General features: G+C 41.1%; 2 protein-coding genes across 2 annotated transcripts; one reads left to right on the top strand and one right to left on the bottom strand.

Annotated features, from left to right (window-relative positions):
• Nucleotides 1–265: 265 nt before the first annotated feature.
• Nucleotides 266–7,113, bottom strand: LOC119496720 (C-type lectin domain family 12 member B-like). Its single transcript, XM_037784230.1, has 7 exons — nt 5,927–7,113; nt 4,446–4,523; nt 3,375–3,497; nt 1,213–1,392; nt 946–1,118; nt 683–795; nt 266–606 (listed from the first exon to the last, which is right to left on the bottom strand). Exons 1-7 carry the CDS (start codon nt 5,991–5,993, stop codon nt 471–473), a joined length of 870 nt encoding a protein of 289 aa, XP_037640158.1. The 5' UTR covers nt 5,994–7,113; the 3' UTR covers nt 266–470.
• A 4,978-nt stretch (nt 7,114–12,091) lies between these two features.
• On the top strand, nt 12,092–21,457 carry nes (nestin). Its single transcript, XM_037785616.1, has 4 exons — nt 12,092–13,143; nt 14,434–14,558; nt 17,156–17,229; nt 17,845–21,457. Exons 1-4 carry the CDS (start codon nt 12,313–12,315, stop codon nt 20,691–20,693), a joined length of 3,879 nt encoding a protein of 1,292 aa, XP_037641544.1. The 5' UTR covers nt 12,092–12,312; the 3' UTR covers nt 20,694–21,457.
• Nucleotides 21,458–21,644: the final 187 nt, after the last annotated feature.

Genomic DNA, 21,644 nt, shown 5'->3' with positions numbered 1-21,644 from the left:
GCTGATATAGAAATAATAAGCACTGCATCTCTAACAAGGTAGAAGAAAAACACATTCAAAGTTATTAATAAATAACAGGTCAGTGCCCCTTCAAGTCCGTCATTGTGTTAGTAGACACACCATACAATCCAATATCTAACTGCATTTATACTTATATCAATATTTGTTATGTATTTGTAAAGCACTTTTTAACTTGTTTTTGAAAACTGTTATATAAATAAAGGTATTATTATTATTATTATTATTATTATTATTATTATTATTATTATTATTATTATTATACATTTAATCTTTTTTTCAGACACAAACAAACAGTTTTATCTAGTTACTAGTTTTACCTTTTCTTTATAAAAATAAAATCCCTTGTGTTTTTGTTATCTTTGAAAAACACAGTTTATATTGATATTATCTTACATGTAATTAACCCTTACAGAGTATCCAGTAACCTCTCATGTATGACTGCAGTGTGTTTAAAGAGATAAAGCATTCTTTTCGCAGATCCATTGTTGTCTGACATCACATCTCACTGATTTCCATCCTTCCTTCTCGAAAGAAATTGCGCAGTGGCCGAAGGGAGGAGGAGTAGGTGGAGGTTGTGCCCAGTAGCTGAGAGAAGAAGATGATGTTTAGATCAAGGCTGATAGATACTATGATTCAAAGTGTTTAGGAACGTGTCTCTTACTTTACAGTCAGATCACTTCCATCGATCCACTTCCATTTCCCATCTTCAACTCTCAGGCCAATCCAGTATCCATTGGTTCCTTTACTTCCCCAGCTGTAAGCATTGATTACTTTCTGACAACAGAGAGACAGCTATTACATATTTAAACATCATACATGAATAAACACACGGTGGCCTACAGACTCACAGTGTGTTCAGACCTACAGGAAATACATTTTTATTTCATAATTGGTTCATACAAATACCCCCAGTTTTCTCATTACCTTCTCCTTTTCATCATGTATAACAGTGAAATTTGAATTCTTTCCTCTGCAGTCTTCTCGAGCTTCTTCCCAGGTTCTCCGATTAGGATGAGCAGCGTTATTAATCGCATAGCAGCTGGGCTTGGTGGTGTCGTTGTATTTCCAGCCATCCTGACAAACTTTACACTCTCTGTCTGAAACATCAGAGACCAACAAATAAACAACATTACTGCATTGTGATATTATTATTGGATATTTTTGGATTTAATTAATGGGATCTGAACATACCATTATTTGTTTTGGGGCAGTAGGCATCAATGCTCCACTGAGCTCGACTGACGTTGAGCTCATTCCAGTTAGTCTCCATGTCTCGTATTTGTGCTGTTAAGTTGTTCTTCTGTGTCTCCAGCTCCTGGTTTCTTGTGCTCAGCTTCTGGTTTTCTGCAGTCAGGCTTGTGGTCTTGCTTTCTAAGACAGTATAGCCTTGTGTCAGGTTGTCAAAGCGGACGGTCAGATTGTTGTGGTCCCTCCTCAAGTTTTCATTGTCTAAGCTGAGTTTGTTGTTGTCGTTTGTCAGGTTGCGATTGGCATCCAGTAGAGCTGTTTGGTTTTCTTTTAACTGGTTCAGCTCCCTTAAATCACTCTCATGACTTAATGGAGCAACTGCAAAATGGAAATTAGCTTCTTTATCATAGTGATAATGCAATTTTGGTTTGTCAATTTTGTTTTTGTCATTTGCTACTTTTGAAAGTTATTTCCTGTCTGTCTGACTTCAGGTTTTCCAGCTTCTCGGAAGATTTCAACAAATCTCCTGAAAAGACTAAAACCAACATTTAGTATGTCTCACTATGTTTCCTGACTTCCCCAATGGGCCCTGTGGCACTCACACCCAAGCCCTCTGGTTCCTACTGAAGACGTATATATTTCTCATTGCCTAAAACACCTGGACACTGTAGTTTTAAGTCAACATTACTCAAACAGGAGTGAATAGTACAAGAGTAAGAGGACGGTGTATGTGGGATTGACTCAAAAGCAGCCCAGTTGCTAGGAATAAATGTTGACATAGCATGTTTCTGCAAACAACGGATATGTTGAATGTGTACGTTTTTGCATTCGGTCCGAACAAATAACATAATATATCGAACAACCGTTATTGAAAGTTACGTGGTATAACAATGAGTATAACAAGCAAGAAAGTCCACTAAGGTTGGGTGGAAGGTTTGGTGAATGGGTCAAACAAACAGAACATTCACCCAGGAGACGACTGGTCGCGTCGTGTGAAACCAAAAGTTAACGTTGACTTTACACTTGTTACATAACGTTGTTATGCTTGTTATGTAACGTTATATAAGAAAGTCTGCTAAGGGTGGTTGTTATATATTTATGCTAGCTACTTTGTTACGTTATTATTTTAACACAAACCATGATCTTTTTTCTCACCTTGACCAAGTAGTTTTGTTAACAACGTGCATTGTGCGTTTTTGCAAGCGTGATTTGAGGCTGATCTGAAATGTATATATTAGGGCTGTCAATCGATTCAAATATTTAATCACGATTAATCGCAAATTAATCACACATTTATTATCTTAAAATAGTGGCGTTATTACCACGTTAACTTTGACAGTATTTATGTATTTATGAAACATATTTTTGGTTCAGAAACATCTACATTCAACATATGCGCGGTTTGCAGAGACGTACAATGCCAACATTACTTTCTGGAGACTGGGTTGCTCAAAAGATACAGATGCAATATTCATTGTTATGAACGAACATGCCAGTGAGGTTCACTGATGTGTTTTTAATATTTCTTTGGACAACAGTGGAGCTCTATGGCACAGAGGAAGACGACATAAGAGGCTTTGATACACAAAATTCTTGTTAGTAGATACATTCAGTGTCGGTTTGGGTTTGATCATCGGATTTATTGACAATAAGAAAAATAGAGAATGTCATTTGACTTATCTTTAATTGCTTTTATGCATATTGTCTGTCATTTCCACTCATTTTGGCTTCTGTCTCCTACAAATTCATAATATTCAGTCGACTATACGATATAAAATGCTTTATTCTGAAATTAGATTTAACTGGGGAAAAATAAACAAAATTTAGATTCATTAATTTTGCTTCATTTGGGATAAATAACCACAAAGCATTAAAACATGTGATCAAATGTTGTTATGATTGGATTATTGCTTGATGCTGACACACCCAGGAGCAGGTGCATATTTCTAATATTGTGTCCAGAAATTTTGTTTGAAACAGATTTGGAAAACAAATAGAGGTAGAGACTTATAGTCTGCTAATAGACAGTCTGAGCTTCCAACTGTGGCAAATACCTGACTGATAACAAATAATGGTGACAGATGAAAACTAATACGATCATTCTTTAAGGTTTGTCTCATGTCGATGTGTGAGTTAATGCATGGACTGCCTGTTAGTATACTTACGGTGCAGTACACAGAGTGCTATGATGCCCAACAGCAAAATGACACAAAGAATCCCCAAACAACAAGCCAACTGCTGATAGTGGCGACGTCTTTTGTTTGCTTTCTTGTCTGGCAATAATCCTGCTGAGACAAAACAACAAATAGAAATATAGAAAGATAAGGCTTTAACAATCTGAGTTAACCAAATCAAGAGAGAATCTTTCAAAGTTGCTCTTTTTAGTACAATATTCACTCTTGTGAACACTGTCTGGTGAAACACAGAGGGAATTTTATAGTAAAAAGAATAAATAAAAAGTAAGTAAAGGGAAGGAAAGGTGCCCACTTGATTTGACTAACTCAGACTGCTAAAGTATTAGCTTCAGATAAACTTTGGATTACATTTTTACACAGAACACTAACTGTAGATTTTGTCCCCCATAATTTACATTACAGGCAAATTAGGAATATTTTCATAGGAATGATAACAGCAGGCAAAACCTGTTTCAATAACATCTGACTATTGCTGAAAAATTGCGAAACTATCCTTTGGGAAAAATGCTTTTTGCTTTTGTGCAAAAAGTAGTGGTAGCAGTAGAAGCAGTAATAGTAGAAGTATTGGTGGTAACAGCAGTATACTTGTAGTAGTAGTAGTGGCTGTAACAGTAGTTGCACTTGAACTAGTGTGTTGCACTCGTCCAACACTCTGTCTTGGGAAAGACATTAAAAAAAGTTCAAACTCAAAATATAAATTCCCAAAATGATTCAAAAACAATCCTACACTTCCCATAATGAAATTCGATGGCATCTTTTCACTAGACCCTGCCTGCCTGGAAGACGCTGACATCTTTGAAACTCCCCACCCCCAGTTTGTAAGGCTGTGTTATAAATTTCCTCCTACCCCCTTGTGTCGTTCATGGGGCGGTTCCCTAGTCGCAAGTGAACAAAACTAACCGGGTCTGTCAACTTAGTTAAAAATGATCAAATTGCCTACTGGTTATAATGGTAAAGTAGTGGTAGTAGTTGTAGCAGTACTAGCAGCAGTACTAGAAATGCTTCCAGTTGCAGTAACACCTGAATTGTTTTACAACTTACCGTTTGAATCAGAAGTTTGTTTGGGTGTTTCGCCTCGCACCTTCACTTCATCGTACACAATTTCCTCCTCTTTTATAGCTGAAAGGGTGAAGGACACAATCACATTGGTTAATTACTGTGTAGCGGTCAAATGACAAGAACTTTTAAAGGCTTATTCCATTATTTGAAATGAAAAAAGGTAACACTTTACAATAAGGTACGCAATATTTCGATAGTTGCCGGGCAACAAATGAGGAACGAATGAGGAACTAACTGTAAACCATTGGCTAACAGGCAGCTCATGAGTAACTCAACAGTAGTAACACATTTTATAGAGTAGCTAATGATTACTTAATTGAGAAATGTTATTATGTTAATGAACTAATATAATTGTTCATGGGTATCTGTGAATCCTTATAATGGTCCTTTACTTAATGCATAGTTCTCGCATAGTTACTTTTGAATAAACGTCACTTTACCAATAACAAAATCATTACTTTATTATTACCCACCCATTTGTTTCTCCTCAAGTACAGCGGTGCACCATACTGTGTTGTTACTGAGCACCGCATCATTACTTCCATAAGGGTGAAATGGTAACCACTGGAATGATCAATGATGAATTGTAATAGCTATTAGTCAGTGAGGGTGATGCCCCTCTAATGGGAAGACACAAACTTGCTTAGTAATGAACAAGTACTCATGAAGCTATGATTCAGTGCTCAGTAACAACTCAGTATGATGCACCACTTTACTTTAAAACTGACAGCTAAAACCAAAGATGATGAAATTGTCTCACAGTTAGCGGATCATAGATGAAAGGGGAAACTGCCTTTTATGTGGAAATGCTTAAATAACTATTTCAATACACATTTTCCTGACTGGTTTCAAGAAGTTGTGGTCAGGGTGAAATCCCCAGTGTGGGTTACATTTACTGTAAACAGGCAATACTAAACAAAAGACCATCAGTTTGTATCCAATATGGGTTCATTGATTAGTTATTAAAATTAAAGTGCATTTCTCAATGCAGAGGACAGAATCATTCTTAAGAGTTGAACATTGTGCATATAGATTTGAATTTAATGTGTTTCCTTGGTTTATTTGTAGTGCGCACTTCACCATAATCAATCAATATCAAATTTGCACCCGCAAACTTCCAACAGTTTTTGAAACAGCCTTTCCACAATGTAATGCGGCTGATTCTTTCTATGAATATATCAACTTATTTTTTGTCCTCTTGGTAAATGATGAGCAGTTTTTCATGTTTCAGGTTGTACTGGTTACATTTCCTTTACAGTACATTAAAAATAGATTTAATATTGTGGTCAGTAAAAATACCTAGTGTATTTTCTATCCAGTATAGTGAAGAAAATACCAGTACAAGAAATCAACATTGCATATGAGGATGATCACATAAACACAGATACAGTATCTATCCCGAGCAACAGCATAATACATTTTAACACTTCTATTCTTGATGTAAAAAAAGAAAAGAAACTTACCTTCAGGTGGAGGATGTTTTTTATTTTTGAATACAACCGAAGCGTAGTTAACCTCCTCCTCCGACATCGCTACAGCCGTTCTGTTAAGTTCTGTCTGACTTGTAGACAGAGAAGTGCTGCTGTTATCAAACCACAGCGCACCCTCAAACTGGTTGTTTCCTCTGTTCAGTTGAATCTGTCACTCAGCCTTAGAATGAACAACTTCTGCTTTTGGTTGACTAAGTAATTTGCATACATGACTGGCTGAGTATGAACTCAGATGAAACATATACAGTGTGTTATTGCGTTAAGGGAATATTATCTTCCAGTAAAAGGCAATATTACAGACAGTGTGCATGCAGGAAGAGGACTGCGTATATGTAACTGCGTATATGTGACTTTGGATGTTTGCTTGGTGTCAGGAAACACAATTCATACAGAGCTCACAAAAAACAAATTAACTCAGCCACAGTGGTTGTGGCACTTGATTTACGCAACTTCTGTGTGGTAACACAGTTGCAACATGAAACATTCTCACAATTTTACCGTGAGACTTCTCACAGTATGAGCTGTTTTTGTTCTCACCAATTTGCATGTCTTTAAGACACAGTCCAGTATGTGTGTTACATGTGTCTGCTTGGTTCAACCAGGGTTTATAACCAATACATTCTTCTTTTTTCCTGTCCAATTTTGTCATATTGCTGTTTTCTAGGCCATGTCTCCACTGAGAGTGGTTGACTTTGCTAATTAGATCTTAAACCAAAAGGAATAAGGAAATTATGGAAGAAAATCCATCCTGGTGCAGGGTTAGATATCAGATATCTAGCACCAGTGCAACCAATGTAAAAAGTTAGTCTGGAGCCCTGTATCTTGGTCACTACTTACCACAATGCTATACTAATGGATAGTGATGGTCTCCAGGTGATGATTCTGGTGACTGTGCTATTTTATAGCACCACTCACTGATCAAAATCTCCCTTGATGAACACGTATCTTTATGATTCAGTATCTCAAAAATGACAGACTGTATTTCCATATTGAGTCCCTGGAACACAAATTATTTTTTTTTTGGTGACCCTCCCCTGACCTTTCTTATCTCTGTTTGTCTGTATACGATAACATGAAATTTGATTACTAAAAATGTATTTACTGTTATCTAGTTTAAGATATTATTTTTAAGGCCACTTCATGAATTAGGCTGCTTTGAAAGAGGAAGTCAAATATGCAAAAGCTGTTTCAGGGGCTTTGCATTCTGTTCTTCCGTGCTCGCTTTTATACTTGAAATATCAAATTCCTCAATGTGGGCTGACGGACAGTATCAACATTTCATTTTCAGTTTGGTTAGATTATCACTAGAGCAGATACTAGTGTATCTTCACCAGCTTAAGTTAAGATAAGATCTATTCGCCAGAGTAGTTACTTAAGCTGCATATAAACTCGCCAACAGTGGTATCAGATCAACCACAACCAGGCAGTCCTCTCACCAAGCCTTTTGATGTAGAATAACTCTTGCAATGAGAAAGCTGAAACCCGGGAAAGAAGCAGGGATTGATGACATACTGGCAGAAATGATACAGCACCTGGGACCTAACGCAAAGACCTAGCTCCAAGAAATACTGAATTCATGTACAGTATGACACAGAAAACAATCCCACCTGCCTGGAGAAAGGCCAAGGTTGTTGCAATCCCCAAGCCCGGCAAACACCCATCATCCCCAAAGAGCTAATGATCCATCTCCCTCCTCTGCATCACCTACAAGCTCTACGAGAGGCTATGACTCCATGGCCTCATGCCACTTATAGACTCCAAGCTGACCAAAGACCAAGTTGGCTTCCACACTGGCCGCTCCCGGATGGACAACCTCACCCAACATCAGATTTGAACGCTCACTAATAACTGGGGCAGCATTCATAGACTTCTAAGCAGCCTACAACACTGTTCAGCACCTTACAATGGTCAAGAAACTACTGGACATGACTGGTGACCATGACCTGTGCCAAGTCATCAAAAGCCTCCTTAAAGGATAACTTTGGTATTTTTCAACCTGGACCCTATTTTCCCATGTTTTTGTGTCTAAGTGACTAATAGGGAAAACACTTTTTGAAATTGGTCCAGTATTGAGGGAGAAAGCCGCTAGAAGGGCTGTAATGTAATGTGATGTTTGAAGCAACTTCTCACTGTCAGTTAACGTCCACTAAAAGTGCTTGTTTTTGCCACTGACAGGCTCAGATTGTTAAGTGTCTGACAACATTATGGAAAATACCCTACAGAGAAATGAAACCTTTTTCATACCTTTCACTTAATCTGGTTTGTTTGGTATGATGTGTCTTGCTCGGATAAGTATCATTCTGAAACCTTGCGTCACATCCACATTGTCGAAATCAGCTAAATATTCAGCCATGACATTGAAAATCTTTTAGATAACACTAAGCGATGCTGTCTGTACTCCAACACAACAGACTCCTCTCTTCAACTGTCACTCACATTTCCACCGTTGTCTTCCGGTAACAAGTCACATGACACAATAACAAACGGAAAGCGAAAGGTAAGAAAAAGGTTTCATTTCTCTGTAGGGTCCTTTCCATAATGTTGTCAGACATTTAAAATAACAATCTGAGCCAGTCAGTGGCAAAAACAAGCACTTTTATTGGATGTACACTAATGGTGAGGAATTGCCCAGAGCGAGTACATTACAGCCCATTTAGCGACTGCCGTCTGCAGCGTTCTCCCTCAATACTGGACCAATTTCAAAAAGGGTTGTCCCCATTAGTCACTTAGACACAAAAACATGGGAAAATAGGGTCCAGGTTAAAAAATGCCAGAGTTATCCTTTAACAACAGGCACTTCTATGTCCAGTTGAACGACCAGAGTAACAAATGGAAAGTCCAAAAGAAAGGCCTACTTACAAAGGTATTGTACTGGCCCCCCTCCATTTCAACATTTATACAAACGGCCAGCCATTACCCCCAGAATGCCAGCGCTTTTCACATTTCTGGTTGTATAACACATTTCAATTACAGGACATTAAGTTTAATATTCTGATCAGTAAAAATACTCACTGCATTTTCTATCCAGTAGTGAAGAAAATGCTAGTAAAAGAAATCAGGAGGCTGGATCACATAAACACAGATACAGTACGGTCCATATCAACAGCATGATACATTTTAAGATATCTATTCTTGATGTAAAAAAAAACTAAACACAACTGCTCTTCAGAAACGTATGGGTGACATCACAGAGACTACATCCATATTTCATACAGTCTATGACCCTAGCTGGCATCACTCCCCCACACATCAGGCGATCCGTTATCGCCAAAGAAAAGAAGAAGAACAAGAACACAGGAGCTTGACACCAGGCCCTCCTTGCATGGCCATGCAGCACTCCAACAAAGGCTGAGATCTAAAACCAGCTTTGTGCAGATGGTCCTGCCCCTCCAGATGACAAAACAAGAAGCAAGAACCAACACCTGGCAAGGTGAATAGAAACAAATATGAAAAATCTGACCTCTTGAATGGCTTGACAGAAGAATTACACCCACTGAATGCCTTGCCAGTGGTCATTATGACCTTGGCTGGGCCACCTGGAAGTCTCTAAATAGACTGCGCCTGGAGCAGAGGAGGTGCAAAGCACTGGTGAAAGCCTACACTACTACACAACAGAAGACACGTGCGGCTGTGGGTCAGTGCAGACCATGTCCCAACTGCTGGAATGTGCCGACGCGCCCCCGGTGTAGCCCAGAAGACCAGGTAAAACCCACCCTGTGGCCTTGTACCCGATATTGGCAGAACGACATTTGAGATTGCTATGGACTCAAAAGAAGAAGCTGCTACAGTATTTTTCAGTTGTTTTCTAAATACCATTAGTATGGTATATTTCCCCAATATAATCTTAGCAACAAAGGCCTGAACAGCATGCAGAGCATCATGGGAGATACTGCCTTTTGATAACTTCATGACAGCTTTTGTATTTCTTGTCTGTGTGCCCTTTTATCAGAGGAAGTTTTCTTATTTTTAACGATGCTCCGTTGAGGCCAGGCTGAGTTATAGAACAACGGGTTTTAGGGGGCAGGCCTTCCTCAAAAACATTTTAGCCGGTTAATATGGGTTATTATGACAAATGAGTCTGGTTACAACCTTTAGGCTTATTATAATCTAATACACAAATATTATAATCTCCCTGACCAACAGTTACTGGTGCAATACATTAAAAAACACAAGTAATAAAGCAATTAACAACGTCAGAAAAAGTTACCTTTGTGGGTTTTATAACACATTTCTTCTGTTCCATCGTTATTTCAGAGTAAGAGGCAGTTAGCAGTGTCACCATGTAACACTGGGTAATGGCAGGCTGTAGCAGTGCTGAGAAATGCCCACTAGATGGAGATGGGGAGGTCAAGCTCTAACCTTCCCTAGCATCACTGAGCACCCACACTTACAGTGCAAGGCCTATAAAATATATGATACTTTTTATGAAGATTTGTATTATTATTGCTAATATTTCTGGGCAGATACTGTGCCTCAGTCTGATAATGTGTTAATGTTGATAAGGTTATGGACTTCAGAGGACGAGTTCCCACTTTGCATTATTTGTTTTGGTTTAATCATTAACTAACTAACTAATTTCCAATAGTTTCCAAAAATGTCTCAAGCTGAAATTTCATACCATATAATTAGAATGACTTCCATCTTCATTTACAGTTGTTGTTGTTGTTACATTTGATTCGAAGACTTGATGATTTGTCCTAATTGTATTTAATTAATCTTCTCCATATCCATAATATCCCCCTGTGATACTTTATTTTTCTGCAGCCAGACGTTATTCTCAGAAAGAGGATGATTAAAAACTTTGATGTTGTGCAATTGGTTAGTGGGTTACTTTTCTCAATAACATTTTTAGTTTCACTTGTCCTTGTCCACACTTTCAATTTCAGCAGGTTAGGTTACTCTAATGTCTTTTTTTTCTCAGGACTCCCCCCCAAAAAAATCCCAGCTCATTCCTAACAAAGACAAAGATAAAAAGTAATCACATCACACCATTTGACAGGTTTCTGCACCAAATATTGTTTAAATACCTGCTGTTTGTCTACTATGCTCTGGTTTAGGATCAAAATATATCTCTGACCGTCTTTTACCAAACCAAAACTTTCATGCTCTCCTTTGCCTTTGACGGAACCTCAAGCATTAATCAATTTCTTTTCTTTTAAAAAAATAATTTTAGAGGTATTTAAGGATATTTTTGCATTTATTGGATCACGACAGTAAAAACATGAACGAATGATGCAACAAAGATCCTCCGGTGGTCCCTGGCGTCTTAAACCTCTAAGCCAAGGGTGCCCAAGCTTTTCCCTTGGAGAGCCAAAACTGGAACTCAATGGAGGGCCACGGGCCAAAATGAAAGACCTATTGTATTGTATTGTTAAGATGCAAAATGGTCCTAGGATCCCAAGTTCCCATGTATACTGCATTAAAAAAACTGCATGTTTTCCCCAAAACTGCATAGGATTATTATAAAGTGGGCATGTCTGTAAAGGGGAGACTCGTGGGTACCCATAAAACCTATTTTCAGTCACATATCTGGAGGTCAGAGGTCAAGGGACATCTTGACAAATGGCCATATCAGTTTTTCCCCACCAAAATTTAGCCCAATCTTTAGAGTGTTAGCCTCCTTCCTGACAAGCTAAAATGACATGATTGGTATAATGGAGTCCTTAGGTTTTCTAGTTTCATATGATGCCACTATCTTCTAACCTTAAACCCGAGTACGGCTTCCAAAAGACAGTAAAGTCGGTTGGGTCTTTTAATAAAAAAAATAATAATTTGTTAACATCTGGCGGGCCAAATCAAACCTGATGGCAACTTTGGCCCGCGGGCCCCACTTTGGGCAGCCCTGCTCTAAGCTCTTGGTTTTTATCTATTTGGGTCTTTCTTTCAGAGATTTTTCTTCAGCTGGAAAAAAGTGCCAGTTGTGAAAGAGTTAACTTTGGAAATTACATCACTGCCTCTCTCTGCCCTTTCCCATCTCTTCCAGCCCTCCTACTCCACCCCTTCGTCTCATCACCATTCTTTCCTCTCTCCCTCAGCCCACTCTCTCCCTCTCCATCCTTCCTCCTCTCCCCTCCCTCTCCATCCTTCCACCTCTCCCCTCCCTATCCAGGCTTCAGTCTCCTCCCTCTCCATCCCTCCTCCCCTCCTGTCCGTGTGCCCGGCCCCTTCAGTATGAAAGGAAAAGCCTCGTGCTGGCAGTCACACTACCAGAGCCTCACAGGAGCCTCACTCACACAAAACCACCCCACACACACTGACTCAGGCCTGGACAGGGAGATACAGTTGGCTGCCAAATCATAATCAGTGTACCTCTGAGTGAGGCCTCCGTTTGCCAAATCTCTCTGTTTTCCAACACTGACATGGAGCTCCACAGTCTGCATAAAACCTTCCACCACGGCCACTTGGGTGAGGAGAAGCACCAGATGCTGAACCTGAACCGACGCCTGGAGACCTACCTGGGCCGGGTCAAAGTCCTGGAGGAGGAGAACGCGCAGCTTGCAAAAGAGATTCAAGCCCTGAGACGCAGCAATCATGGAGCCTCGACGCAAAGGATGGGACTGAAGGAAGAGTTGCTGCAGGCGAGACTGGAGGTGGATGCAGCCTGGAGGGACAGGGTCCACACAGAGATGGAGGTCTGCAGGGTGGCTGAGGAACTCCAAGCCCTGGACCTGCAGAGGCAGAGGGAGGCTCAGGCCCAGATGGAGGCCAAGAGGAAGATGGAGCAAAGCAGGAAGGAGCTGGAGGAGGAACAGAGGGCGCAGATCTGGCTGAGGGAGAAAGTCAGTCAGCTGGAGGATGAGATGAGATACCTCATTCAAACCCATCAGGAGGATGTAGCCCACTTGGAGGCCACATTGACCCATTCCAGAGCCACAATGCCACCCACATTGGCTCAAAGGGGCAATCAGACACCAAATCTCCTACAGCTGGGGCAGGAATACTCACAGAGTGCCACCAGGGCATGGCAGGAGACAGCAGAAACCTACCAAGGGCAGTTAGATCAGCTAGAGGAGTCGCTTAACCAGGCCAGGAACCGTTTAACCCAAGTGGGTCAGGAGAAGAGCGAGAGCCAGCTGAAGCTCCGAGCCCTGGAGAAGGAGCTCGCCTCAGCTCACAACGTCAGGCTGCATCTGGAGAAGACCGCAGCCCAACAAGGAGATGGATACAGCCAGGAAATCCAGCAACTCCAGGTGAGAGCACAACATCCTGCTGGGATGCTACAGATCCTTTTCATTGTACCTGTAAACATCTTTTATAAAGCATGGGCTCCATACGTCTTTGGCTGTACACAAAGGCTGCAACTAACAAGTGTTTTCATTATTGATTAAGCTACTTTTCGCAGAGAATGGATTAACTGTTTAATCTATGAAATGTCAAAAATGACAAATGTATCGAAAGTGGTGCCTTGAAAAACTCGTTCTAGTTCTTATTTGAATTAAATGGCTTAAAATTGATGATCACCATTGATTCATTTTGTGTCAATAACTATTTCAGCATTACAAAAAAACATCATATACAGTACAGTATGTCATCCTACTGTCAGTCGATCAATATATACTATTGTGGAGGAGATCGACTTTCAAAACAAAAGTCCTGCCATTTGAGTTATGCTTCTTTTTTCTCCTTTTTTTTTAGAGAAGCTGTGAAAAAAAAATGGTTGCAAATTGGGGAACTTCTGTTGTGTAAAAAGTCCTTGCTACTGTTACCCATGAAATGTGCAATCTTTCATGTCTTTGTCGCGGCTTCACCTGACACAAATAGACACAGTCTAAAATAATGAAGTGACAAACCACAGGGGAATGTGGCCAGCTGATAATCAGCATCGGTGCAACTAAGGACAAGACAAAATGACACATCTACTATTGCATGGTGATTACATTCGGCTGGTTAAGTCTTAAAAGATCAAATACTTAATCACCAAATCCTTTTCTTCTCACTCTAATGACCACCTGATATATGTTTTATATCTCTTATCCTGGCGAATATTCAAGATCTTTAGTAATATGCCAGATGTCCCACTGAAGGCTTTAAGGAGGAGTTCTTCCCCCCAGGGGCTTTCCTCCCTCAGTACGCTAATTTAATATTCTGATGGAATGAAAACATTCAGGTCTGAAAGGGACTGGTGGACTATGTATTTATAGGCTGGGGCTGTTGGGATTAGTTCTGGGTCACAGTGAGGTCTGAGGAGTGAAGCACCCAAATTAAGCACTTTTTAGGACAATGCTGCCTTCTCCCAGTGTGGTCCTGGGCCACTAGCAACAAGGTTGCATGGACTGTAATAATAACAAACCAGTGTGACAAGTCAAACCTCAAGTGTCAACTTGTACAACAGTGAAATAAAGGCCTTATTCTGTCAACAACCTACAGAATGTGACTAACGCAAAGAATGTTTATTTTTACCCACTATAATCCACTGTGAGAGTGCATTCATACCTTTTTTTAACCGCTTCCTTTTCCTGTTTCACTTCCTGTTTTGGCAGGAGCACTGGGAAGGCCTGCAGGCGGAGAAAGAGGAGCTGGGCCAGGAGATCGACCATCTTGTTCTGGAGAACCGAGGCCTGCTGCAGCAGAAGAAGTCTCTGGGCCAGGAGGTAGCAACGTACAGGTACGCTGCACTGCCGGCTGCTGTAATACGTAAAGGAAATATGATTCGTAAAGCACCCCTAATAAATATACGTTTATCACAAAATGCTTGACAGAAAGCCAACGATAGAGATAAAACCCATCAATACATACCTGCTTATCCTGTGCGTGGGGTAAGGGGGCTGGAGCCTATCCCAGCATGCATCTGGTGAGAGGAGGGTAAGGGGGCAAATCACATACTCTGACTTTTCAACTTGATCTCATGGGAAGGCGTATAAAAAGCACAACATTTCAAGGACATTCCGCATGTCATGATAACACATTTTAGACCACGGGGTTAACGTTGTGAAACAGCTTTTCGCGTGTCATTTAATGCCACGTCATTACCGTGAAACGGCTGCCGTTATGTTACGATGCTCGTTCATCTCTATTTAGAGCGAGCACAAGCGCGAGCCCGACGCTGACTTTCGTTGACTTAACGGCCACAGGTGTCGCTGTTAACAAGCTTTTCTGATTCTTACAAACAGTCCCTTTAAGTAAGGAGCTGGAGATGGGACTTTAGCCTAGCTTAGCAGAAAGACTGGACATTGTGGATGACAAAGCTAAGTTGTAGGTGAATGTGTTGCAGTCACAGGGTAACACAAGATATGAAAATAATACAATATTTTGTGCCAGTCATGATAACGTCAAAAAATATTTCATCATGATATTGATTATTGTCCCTTTTCTGTTTCTGCAAACTGAATTTACTGCATCACAACAGGCTTGCAACATGTTCACCTTACATTGCGCTTTGTTTTATTACTTCACTCTATTGCAATATACTGTGGGCTGTCTGTTGCCTTTAAAATCGTGGGAAAGTAGAGTCTCATAGGTGTAAATATATAGTATATCCATTCACATCTTTCTCTTTATACTTTTTTTCATCCCAAGGGAAACAGATGTGCATAATTCGTTGTTTGATTTATCAGATATTGACTGTACTAACACGTCAGCTTTGTATCTTCTTTCAAAGATTTTGTGATCAATGTGTGAAAAATAGCCATTATGATATGACTATTGTTTTGATCATTGTCATTTAAAATGAAACAGCAGATGGAGCATTGATAGAGATAAGTTTTCTGTTTGTGTTGACTTTGACTTTTCGTGATAAGGTGGCTTTTATGAAGTGTCAGTCACATCGCTGTGAAAAAGGAGAAACTTTGGCTTCACACTGTGATGTAAAAGCATTAAAACTTCACCAGGGTGGATGATCTGAGGTACTAACCTGTTTGATGTCAGATAGGTGTGGGATGAATGTTGCATTTAATGTGAAAACATATTTTTGATGTTTGTTAAAAGCCTTCTCACTCTCAACGTCATGGGAGCTGACTGTTGTCTTCCTACATCTTTTGTCTTTAATAACTAATATGAAGATAATGATTAACTTTTGTGGTCGCACTCACATGGAAATAGCTCCGAATTGTTGCTCATATATGGATATGGGGAGAGAACACACTATGTACTCAGACTCTTCCAAGATACAGTCACCATCTATACCCTTGTGCTTGATGATCAATTGATTATCAGTAGTTTTTTAAGCAAAAATTACCCAAACATTGTTGTTCCCAGCTTCTCATTGTGAGGGTTTTGCAGCTTTTCTTTCATTTATGTGATAGTATACTGAACATCTTTGGGTTTTGGACTGTTGGTCGAACCAAACAAGCATTTTTTTTAAAAACATTTTCTGACATTTTGTAACCAGTTAAAGAAAATAATCAGCAGATTGGCTGATAATGACTTTTAGTTGCACCTTTTTTGTTTCTATAGCTTCCAAAATATCTGGATACAAACATGTAAATAAGACCCATTCTAACGCTGCTGCTCAGTAACTTCCATCGGTGAGAGAAGCTGACAAATAAACGAACCGTCCACAGTGGGTGCAGCCGTCTGGACTAAGGGTCAACCCATTGAACGAGCAGCCTCTGATGTCTTGGACAACTTCTCCATTATGGCGCTCAATAGCGGTGTCTCCTTTCTTCTTCTTCCCCCCTCCTCAACATATTGACCCTTACCCAACCGATTTATGAGCTATGGGAGTCTAGAATAACAACAGAGAGGGGGGAGGAAAAACTAGAGGACAAATTTCAATGTCATTCACTGCACATGTCTGTTGTTAGACCTAGATATATTTCAAAATTAAATTTACAGACGCACAAAAAAAACAGCTAGACATGCAGCTAATTATATTATGTGTTGGAATGGAGGCTGGTGTGGTCCACGTGTGAATGGAGACAGTGGTATTAGTGCTGCATGGGCTGCTTGTAATATCTGCTGTCATTATGTGTGTCGGTGTGCATGAGCGTCTGTGTGTGTGTGAGAGGAATTGATGTCAGAGGTTTGTGCGCTGCAGATGGCTCCTCAATAGCAGGCCCTTCCCTTCATTACCATAACAACAGACCTCAGTCCGTTCCTGCTGCTTGAGAGCAACAAAAGTCACCCTTCGCTCCTCTTCCTGCCCATCGATCTTTGTGCATCATCATGTGACCCTCATCCAAAATTTTAACCATCACAATATTCACATGTTGTGTGTGAAAGCTGCAGAGTGTAACCTGCTTCTCTTGTTGTCTGTCTCTACAGAGCTTTGCTGGACAGAGAAAGCTTCAAGGGAAACATCTCTTTGTCAAATCAGCCAAGAAACATTTACAAAACAGGTAATTAATGAAAACAATATCAATACATCGGCACCATGTCAGTGACTTCACTGCTGCAGTGTGTAGGACCTCAACATGTTGCATAAATCCTTTATCTCCGTTCTCCTTTGTAAGGGTATAATTTCACTCAGCCTACCTAAAAGCCCCTCAGAGTGGGGGACATGTTTGATACAGTTTGTAATCGCATTAGTCTAACTGGGTGGGGGTTTGGGGGGCTTGGCTAAGGGAGCTGAGGTAGGCACTTTGGGGTCCTGTAATGCAAGCCACCTAAGACAGTCCCCAAAGGTTATTGAGCCATATGGCTTTGCTTTCCGGTAACTTAGACGACGAAATGACGATCAATATCTTCCCATTAGTGTCCAACCTCCATTGAGAACATACATTTTAATAATGCTTTGGGGAGGCAGGTTCTCCACGGTATCCCTGTCACGTTAAGGGTACTAGGAATGATTTCAAATACTAGTCAAAGCTGTGTGGAGGTATCAGATATCTAGGATACAGTATATTTGGCAGAATAGAAATGGGTTTAAACTCAAGAGACATCAATGCAAGTCATTATTATTACAGTAGCTTAGGTCATTGTGTATTCATGAGCTCTGCTCTTGTGCTCCACAGATGCAGTTTTCAGTCCTCGGGGGGTTCAAAAGAATTACCAGACCCAGCTGTCCGCTAGCCACAAGACCACTTCCCTCTCATCTCTCCGTGGCATGACAGGAAGAGGGCCAACAGCGATTAATGCAACACCAATCTGGAGTAGAAAACCTGTAACCCTCAATGAAACCCCAAAGATTTCTGCCAAACCCGCATATGAAGAAAAGTCAGCAACATGGGAAACCCCTTATCCTAAAATACTGCAGGACGGAGCCGTTGAAAATTTCAGACCACAGGAGGTTCATGAGAAAGTCACCTTTGCGGAGCCTTTATCACCTCCCAATGAGCGAGAGGCTGAGACAACATCAGGGGACAAAGAAGGTGAAGAGGACCGGAACAATTCTGGTGTTGAACCTCCCGAGGAAAGACCAGTCATCAGTTATCAGGTTGAGTCTGGCCTCAGCAGTGAGCCACACGTCAACGAGGAAGTTAGTCAGAACCAGTTTATGACACCCAACCTTACACCATACCACGTCAGAATGACAGAGGAGTCCTGTCGTTTTTCAGATGAATCCGATAAGGATGTGCCTTATGAAATACCCGCAGAAAAAGAAGATATGCAAGAGCGGCATGCTGCAATCGATGCATGGATGGAAAAAGAGTTCATAGGCAAAGTAGTAGAGCATGTGCAAGAGGAAATGTCAGATTCTGAAACTGAGGCGGTGATTGAAGCAAACTTTGATTCCAGGACGAGTAGTCCAGTGTCTGTATGTGAGCCTGAAGAAAGCTTGTTCAACAAAGTGACAGACTTCAGCCGAGATGAAAACATCCTGAAGGAGGATGCAGCTGAAATGAGGCAAGAAATTAGCTGTTCTATAGTAGGAACCACTGAGATGGATGTTGAGGATAAGTTGTACCCTGATGGAGAAGAGATGGATACTTGGGATAGTGTTATAGAAAGGAAGGTTGATCTGAAGACAGATGAAGGCATAAAAAAGGAAGAAAAAAGACAACATGCTGAACCAGAGGATGATATATCAGCAAGAGAAAAAGAGCATGAAAAGAGAGAAATTAGGTCTGACTTTGCGACAGATGTGCAGCAAGACCACAACATGGCTTCTTCAATGATGGACAAGCAAGTAGATGATGATGGACAGCAGGTAGACCAAGAGCATGCACTGTCTCCTGACAATGAAGAAGACGATGAAGAGGAGGATTCTCAAAATGTCTCTGTGTCATGGCGGACCGAGCTGGAGAGTGACAGCTACGCTCAGGACAACACTCTCGCTGACACTCGTCCTCTGATTCGATACAAGAGCGACGAGACCGACGCCAACACCCAGGCGTCACACGTGGATGAGAGCGAGTCTAGTGAAGGTGAACAGGAAAAGAAGATCGGAGAGATGGGACTGTTGAGCGAAGGCAAGTCAAAGAGATTTGGAACTATGGAAGATCTGTGTGAAGAAGTCGAAGGGGAAGCGTTGGATGAAGACTATGATCTGGGATATACTCACATTGAGGACAGGGGTGTTGGCCATGGTATGACTGTAAGTGAGCAGGCTACGCTGGTGAATGCAGAAGAAATTATCAGAAAAGTCAGTGAGGGACATTCACATGAAGAAACTGAAGAACTTACCAAACCCACGGTACACACACAGGTGTGCTACGACGAGGAGTTGGAGACAGACCGACTTGTGGAACAGGAATTAGAAAACCTAGCCACAGACAGCTACAGTGCTCACTTTGCACAGCAGCAGGTCAGTGAGAGTGAGGAGATGCTGCATCTGGAAATGTCAAAGGCTGGAATGTCTTCCTGTGCAGAGCCTGAAGAGAGAGTATACCACCAACTTGCATCTTCCACTACAACTATAGATCAACCTTACGAGAACCAATATTCAAGTGATTTGTCAGTGGTAATGCCTGAAGCAGACACTCTGGTGGATGAGAAGGTCCAGCACAAAGATCAGGAGGTGATAGACGCTCCAGAGACAATGGAGGAAGAGGATGAACACAATGTGTCCATGGTGACACATTCTGATGTAACAGAAGATCGCTCTGGCGTTACTGACTTCATCAGCGGGCCTGATATGGAGGAAATCAGCACCTCAGAGGATCCGAACTCTGTGTTGCAGGTAACAGCAGATCAGGAAAACCTGCAGGATGTGGCTGCCCCCACAGAGGTGAAAGAGGTTGTGGAAGCATCCAGTGTATCTCAAGAACATCTAATTGAGGATGTTGCAGACCATCAGGAGTTTCCAGGAGCTCCGGAAACAGCTGAATGGGAAGTCCTAGAGAACCCCAGTGAGGACTTTGAAATCCAAGATAAGAATGAAGATTATGAAAAATGTGATAATGTGCCTGAATCAGCTGAAAGTCATCTCCACGACGCCAGAGGCTCTGATGAGGGCGTTATGACACCTAAAGAGGAGCCCCTTGAGATTTCCCCCGACAGTGCACCTGATGAAAATGAGATCTTTGTGGTGAAGGACTCAACAGAACTATTGAACACAAACGGCAAAGACAACAGCCTCCATGGTTTCTTTAGCTCTGGCTTAAAGAGTGACTTCTGGGCGTCCTCCTTGGAGACCGGTGCCACCTATCAACCAGACGATGCCTGTAACGAAGCAGCCGAGCAAACCAATCAGAATCTAGGGTTTGCCGACAATTTGGTTTGGGGGAATTCGGAAAATGTGGTTAACTGGAACTCCAGGGTGGATATTGACTCATCTAAAGCCGCTAAGAAAGAGCAGGAGCAGATGCATTCGGAGGTGAAGCAGGTGTTGTGTAGAAATGTTGTTGAGGGGGAGTTGGTCCATTCTGATGAGTCAGACGCTGAGGGTGGATCCTGGTCATCTGGGGAGGAAACGGTATAAAAAGTAGTTTGCGCTAAACTAATTTTAGATGTCATCAGTGTTAGTCAGATGAAAATGACGTTTTCTGCATAACGCATTTACTACAAAAACCAAAGTCGTGCCTTAGTGCGCACCTCAGTGTTGCTAACCACTAATGTGCCAATTCTATCTCTAAAGATACCGAGCACTACTGTTGTTTCCTTAAACTGCAACCCGGTCTCACTCCCAACTCATCAAATACTGCCAATTGGGCAGCGTCGATTGGGCAGCGCCCCTCGGCATTGGAAACCGACGTAGCGGCGGTATTTGACAAGTTGGGAGTGAGAATGTGTTGTAAACTGACATATTAGACTAACCATTTTTTTGCCTATCCTAATCGTTGAAGCTCTTTCAGTGTGCATGTTATGTAGGAAGGTTTCTGCATGAGGGAACGGCATGAAGACAGAACAAAGAATGTCATTTGAAAGTCAAAGCGGTTATTGATTGCTGCCTAATCTGATTTTACCGACTGATGGGAATCAATGAGACCAGAAGAGGAGAATTCCTTGTAGAGCTGCTATTTCACAATGTATCACAGAGACTGCTAGTGTTTCTGCTGATTGGCTCATCTTTGCATGTTTTATGCGTGTAGAATGAATGGTTGGTTGTAAAAGGTTTATGTAAAAGATAAACACGATTTGGATAAATTTGTTTTTGGTTGGTCTGTATTAAACAGATTTTTTTTTTCCATCTATAAAGTTTTTGCTGCGGTACATTCACAGTCCAAAATAAACAGTAGATTAATGTCTCTTTGTTTGTTATTTGCTTGCACAGTGCACCTCAAACACTGACATTACCGAAGTCAGGCTGTTCTCATACACATACGTTCATAGCTTTACCTACGAAAAGCTATGCACTGTAATTTATATATATCCCACAAAATCAATTCTCCAGGTAATCGTGAACCAGTAAGTAAAGAGCGACAAATGCCAC

The sequence above is a fragment of the Sebastes umbrosus genome, chromosome 11 (assembly GCF_015220745.1).
Source record: "Sebastes umbrosus isolate fSebUmb1 chromosome 11, fSebUmb1.pri, whole genome shotgun sequence".
Classification (NCBI taxonomy): Eukaryota; Metazoa; Chordata; class Actinopteri; order Perciformes; family Sebastidae; genus Sebastes; species Sebastes umbrosus.
The sequence above is the reverse complement of the archived record's forward strand: the minus strand, read 5'-3'. Positions and strand labels throughout refer to the sequence as shown.